Source organism: Cornus florida, unplaced genomic scaffold (genome assembly GCF_030987335.1).
Source record: "Cornus florida cultivar Cherokee Brave unplaced genomic scaffold, ASM3098733v1 CherokeeBrave_3.0.0_Hap2_Chr08, whole genome shotgun sequence".
Lineage (NCBI taxonomy): Eukaryota > Viridiplantae > Streptophyta > Magnoliopsida > Cornales > Cornaceae > Cornus > Cornus florida.
Genome location: NW_026775578.1, coordinates 11,149,476 through 11,155,475, shown reverse-complemented (window position 1 = coordinate 11,155,475; position 6,000 = coordinate 11,149,476). Strand labels below are relative to the sequence as shown.

General features: G+C 42.9%; 1 protein-coding gene across 12 annotated transcripts in view; it reads right to left on the bottom strand.

Moving 5' to 3' along the window:
- Window positions 1-632: 632 nt before the first annotated feature.
- Window positions 633-6,000, bottom strand: part of LOC132269337 (protein NSP-INTERACTING KINASE 3-like) — a 44,736-nt gene continuing 39,368 nt past the window's right edge. For all 12 annotated transcript variants that reach the window (XR_009469479.1, XR_009469480.1, XM_059770491.1 and 9 more), the window contains one exon: window positions 633-1,095. Coding sequence is in view for 10 of the 12 variants with exons in the window: in XM_059770491.1 (XP_059626474.1) it covers window positions 1,070-1,095 (26 nt within the window). In the remaining 2 variants the exon portion in view is untranslated. The remainder of the gene's footprint in view (window positions 1,096-6,000) is intronic.

Sequence of the window (6,000 nt, the reverse complement as noted above, 5' to 3'; positions counted from 1 at the left end):
CCAATTTAACAATTGGGACTAAATAATGAAAATCTTCACTCTCAACAAAATGAAAAACTGACCCCACAAAAAGGAAAATACAATAGTTGCTGCTAGCTAAAACAGATTACGGTTTCTGACCCTCTAAGGCTAACTATATCTAACAATGTTTCATAAAAAAACTCAAAAAGAGTTGCGCCAACGCAAAAACAGAAAGAAAAAAAAAAAAGACCAAAGGAACATTTCCTGCTACAGTAAGACGTTCCATTTGAAGATCTACTTTGGAAGAAATTGAAATAATCATGCACTTTTAATTGTTCAATATTTACAGAACTCTTTTGATGTTTTCTGAAATTCTCACGACATATCTCAAATTAGAGCATCAACAATATATAGTTAAGATCACATAAGATTTCATTTTCTATTTGACAGATTTTTTAAATCAGTAAGTACTATACAACAAGATATTCGGATTATTTTGTGAAGATAAAATAAGCAGCTCTACAAATGCATAAAGCTGGAAAAGATGTCACAACATTAGGCATGAAAGGCAACAACTGCCCTGTCCCTCTCAAGCCCCTTCCCTCCCCTAGTACAAATAGCTGAATAAGTTTAACTATACATGTACAGGAACATAAGAAAGCACATGCATGTGGTCAGCATCAACGTTGTTTTAAATTTACAACTTCGGAAGTGGAAACCAAAATTTCCAGAAAAAAAAACTATATGAATCCAAGCTTTGTCCCATAGTTGACAACCAATCATGAAGTAGACAATTGGAGAAGCTCACACACACACACACAGATGTTAGTATATAATACTCACCAGATTTCATACTCAGCATTACGATAATTAAACACTTCCCTTGGGCACAGATGTAGTGTTAACAGGATCAAGAACAAAATCCAAAAGGTAATGCCAATAATATCAAGTCCACAAAAATAAGCCATCCCAAAAAAATAAATTGCAAATGCTACAATCCATCGCTGCACCGTATACACAATGATTTTATCCCTCCACCGTTGCATAAGAGGTGCACAATAACAAGCCAGCCCCATTCATGCTGAACAAACAGCATCCTTAATTCCCTTCACCCGATTAATAAAAACTTTTTCCCTGTTGAATATCCATATCCATATCAATACATGATGTAAGAACACAAAAAAAAAAAAAAAAAAAAAAAAAACCTTGGCAGAAGAATAAATGTACTTAAAGTCCATTCACTAGAGTAGTAAAATTGTTAACTTCTTCTCCCCGTTGCATGTATAACCATTCATGAAGATACAACCATAAAGGTTAATTTATTGAATTGAAAAGGCAATATTCCAATGGTATAACCTCTCTCCTCCTTCAAAGGGGAGGTGACGGGTTCCAGCCCTAGTTACCAATATGTTAAATTTGTGTGTGAGTACATACCTAAGAAGGGGGGGAAAAAAAATCAACAACAATAATAAAAAATAAAATGTTAATAATAATAGAAAGAAAGAATCAGAAAAGAAAATTTATGAATTTAAAAAGAAAAAGAGAGAACAGTAGTAGTATTAAATTATAATTAGGTTGATGTAGGCGGTGAGATTGGGAATATATATATATTTTTTGATAAGTAAAATTTATTGAAGAATTGCTCAAAAGGGGAGCGGACCCAAGTACAAAAAACAAGGCCAAAACGCCTCAAGCTTTCAAAGAGGCCAAAAAAACAACCAACTCCTCTACAGATCGAAAATCCCTCCTTGAAACCCAACAAAAAAGAGTGGAAAGAATAGAGAACTTAAGCATAGAGATAGGCTTTTCCTTTCCATCGAAGTATCTCTTATTTCTCTCAAGTCAAATACACCACCCTCCAAGTGTCCCGAATGAGAACCCCCACTGAAAATCCTCTCTAAGCCTCTATCAACCCTCTAGTGGAGCTAGGCATCACCCACGGGATCCCAAACAACCCAATCATCAAGTCCCAACAGCCCCTAGCCATACTACAATGTAGCAGAAGGTGATCAACAGTCTCCTCATCATGCAAATACAAATAACATCTATTAATCACCACCTGGTTCCTCCTCCTAAAATTATCCTAGGTTAAAATTCTACCCAAGACAGAAGTCCACGCGAAGAAGGCCACCTTGAGGGGGGCTTTGGATCGCCAAATAGACTTCCAAGGGAAATAGCCTCCAGCGCCAACCGTAAGACACTTGAAAAAGGACCTCACCTCGAATCGACCCTGAGGGTTGGGTATCCAAAGCCAACAATCAGGATCCCTAGCAGCGATCGTATGACGGTACAGAAAGGCTAAAAATCAGGTTACCTCCTCAATCTCCCAATCCTGGAAGTGCCTCCTAAACTGAACATCCCATATCAGTCTCCCGTTATCAAGATGATAACAGTCAACCACCAAGGCTTGCTTATGAGAGGCAATCTTGTAAAGCCGTGGGAAAGCGAGCGCAAGAGGAAGATCCCTACACCAAAGATCCTCCTACCATCCCTGATTCGAAAACGAACATACTTACAGAAATCATCCCACCCCTTCTGAATGCCAGTCCAAACCCCCACCCCCCTAGGACCACAACCAACGAGAGAACACCACCCTCCACTGCTCTCCCCAAATTTATGTGCAATAACCCTCCTCCAGAGCCAACGCCTCTCCACCCCAAACCTCCAAAGCCATTTCCCAAGGAGAGCCTTGTTGAAAGGCAACAACCTCCTAATCCCTAAGCCACCCCTTTGAATAGGACAACAAACTTGCTCCCAACGAACCAAGTGAAACTTGAACTCCTCCCCTCTTCCCTCCGAAAGAAAATTGCGCTGCAATCTTTCAATCCTCTCTGCCACAAAGGAAGGAATCTGAAAGAGAGATGAAATAAGTGGGGAGACAAGAAAGGGTACTCTTAATCAGAGTGACCCGACCCCCCTTAGAGAGATACTGCTTCTTCCAACCCGCTAATCTTTTCTCAAATCTATCCACAACTGGATCCCAACTCCCCACACATCTCGAAGGGGCACCCAGGGGCAACCCTAAGTAGGAAATAGGAAAAAAGCCAGTGCGACAATCAAGAATTTGTGCCAACCTCTCAATCTCAGGGACCTCCCCAATCGGCACAAGAACACTCTTACCAACATTCACCTTTAACCCAGAAATAACTTGGAACCAGACCAAAACACATCTCAGATATCTCAACTGATATGCATCCGCATCATAGAGCACTAAAGTATCATCAGCAAACATCAAGTGGGAACTTTCCAACTGGCTAGTAGCATCCCTGCCCACTCTAAAACCTCTCAAGAATCCCTACTCCATCGCCCGTTGAATCAATCTACTAAGGCTTCCATCACAAAAAGGAACAAGAACGGAGAAATAGAATCCCCTTGTCTTAATCCCCTCGAACTAGAGAAAAAACCGGTCGGAGTTCCATTAACAAGAATTGAAAAACAAGCACTAGAGATGCAAAACAAAATCCATCTCCTCCACCGCTCCCCAAATCCCATCCTCTTCATCAAGTAAAGGAGGAAACTCCAGCTCACATGATCATATGCCTTCTCGATATCTAGCTTGCATAAAACACCCGGATTCCCACTACTCAATCTGGAGTCAACACATTTGCTAGCTATAAGAACTGAATTCAATATTTGCCGACCTCCCACAAAGACATTCTGAGAATCAGAAATGACACCATCTAAAACCTTCCTTAACCTAGAGGTCAGGACTTTAGCAATCAACTTGTAAATACACCCCACCAAGCAAATAGGGCGAAACTCCCTGACATCCAACGCCCCGCCCTTTTTCGGAATGAGAACAATAAAAGTGGCATTCAAGCTCTTCTCAAAAGAGCCCTGGGCATAGAAGGCATGAAAAGTACCCATAATCTCCTCACGAACCATCTCCCAACTCTCCAAAAGAGAACTCATGGAGAAACCATCTGGACCTGGGGCTTTATCCCCATTACAGCTCTTCAATGCGGACAACACTTCCTCTTCAGAAAATGGCTCCTCTAGAACAGAACTTTTTTCACTCGATAGAGAGTCAAAATGAAGCCCTATGAGCAAAGGTCTCCAACCGGCTAATTCTGTGAACAATCTTGAGTAGAAATCTGCAATACCCTTGCAAATCTCCTCCTCCTTACATAACACCTCCTTATCCACTCGGATTCTCCCAATATGATTTGCCCCTTCTATGAGCATTAGCAAGTCTATGAAATTTTTTTGTGTTCTTATCCCCTTCCTTGAGCCACAAAGCTCTAGAATTTTGCCTCCACGAAATCTCCTCCAAAACAACAATCTCAGCAAACTCCGCCTGACACTCTACCCTCATACATTTCAAGGAGTCCGACAAAGATCCTTGACCCTCAATCCGATCAATAGCGGCAATCTCTGAAAAGACCCTATTCTTCCGCCAAACCAGATTACCAAAAACCTCCTTATTCCAAACTTTAAGATCGCTCTTCAACAGACGAAGCTTACTTGCGAGAGAATGACTAAGGGAGCCACTCACACAATACCCCTCGCACCAAGATCAAACCCTCTCCAGAAAACCTTGAGCTCGAAGCCACATATTCTCAAATCTGAAAGGGGATTGTCTACTACGCAACCCACCACAATCCAACATCACCATAACATGATCAGATAAAGGGTGAGCCAAAGTGGCCTGAACAACATCCGAGAACTTCTTCTCCCAATCGCTTGACACAAGGAACTAGTCAAGACAAGAGAAAGTATGAGGAGAACGACCACTAGACCACGTAAAAGGACCACCCACCAAAGGCAAATCAATCAATCTCCACTCATCAATGAACTTTGAGAATGACTCCATTTTAAATGTCCATCTTCCCCCTGTCGACCTCTCAAAAGGAGAAAGGACAACATTAAAGTCCCCTCCAACACACCAAGGCAACTCCTATTGTCTATGGACCTCACCCAACTCCTCCCAAAACAAATGTCGTACATTGTCTTCTGTAGGGCCACAAACATCAGAGAAGGCCCAACGAAAACCATCCTCCAACAAAGAGAGAACGCAAGAAACAGAGAAGAGCCCCACTTGAGTGTCTCCCAAAGAAACCCAACGGTTATCCCAAATGATAAGAACGCCACCTGCAGAACCAATTGCATCCAAAGCAATCCACTCCACAAATCTCCACTCATCAATGAACTTTGAGAATGACTCCATTTTAAATGTCCATCTTCCCCCTGTCGACCTCTCAAAAGGAGAAAGGACAACATTAAAGTCCCCTCCAACACACCAAGGCAACTCCTATTGTCTATGGACCTCACCCAACTCATCCCAAAACAAATGTCGTACATTGTCTTCTGTAGGGCCACAAACACCAGAGAAGGCCCAACGAAAACCATCCTCCAACAGAGAGAGAACGCAAGAAACAGAGAAGAGCCCCACTTGAGTGTCTCCCAAAGAAACCCAACGGTTATCCCAAATGATAAGAACGCCACCTGCAGAACCAATTGCATCCAAAGCAATCCACTCCACCCACCTCCCCCCCCCCCCCCCCCCCCCCCAACACCCAAGCTTCTCACGATTAAGTCCGTCATCGATGCAATCTTAGTTTCTTGTAAACACACAACATGCCCACCCTCTTTCCGAATCACCGACTTCACAACTTTTCTTCTCTTCGGGTCATTGAGACCCTGGACGTCCTTCATGAGGAAACAGATGAAAAATCACTCCCACTCCTTCCACCGTCCCTCTCCCTGGACCCTGCTCCTCCTTTCATAAGTGACGACATCAATGGGACTCCTCTCCTCCCTCTCCCCCACCTCAACTCGCAACCCATCCCTTCTACCCGCCCTCTCCAAAATCTGAGGATCAATAATCTCATTAAACAATCTTCGCCTCATCCAACCTACCTTCAAACGACACACCCAAAAGAGAACCCACCTCTCCACCCTTCTCTCTCAACCATTCCTCTTCCAAACTCCCCTTACCCACACCAACAGCTGATACTTCCATGCATTCCCCCTCCGGCCCCATCACAGCCAAAGGGACAACACAGTCAAAATCATCACCACCCCCTTCCCACTGAACCA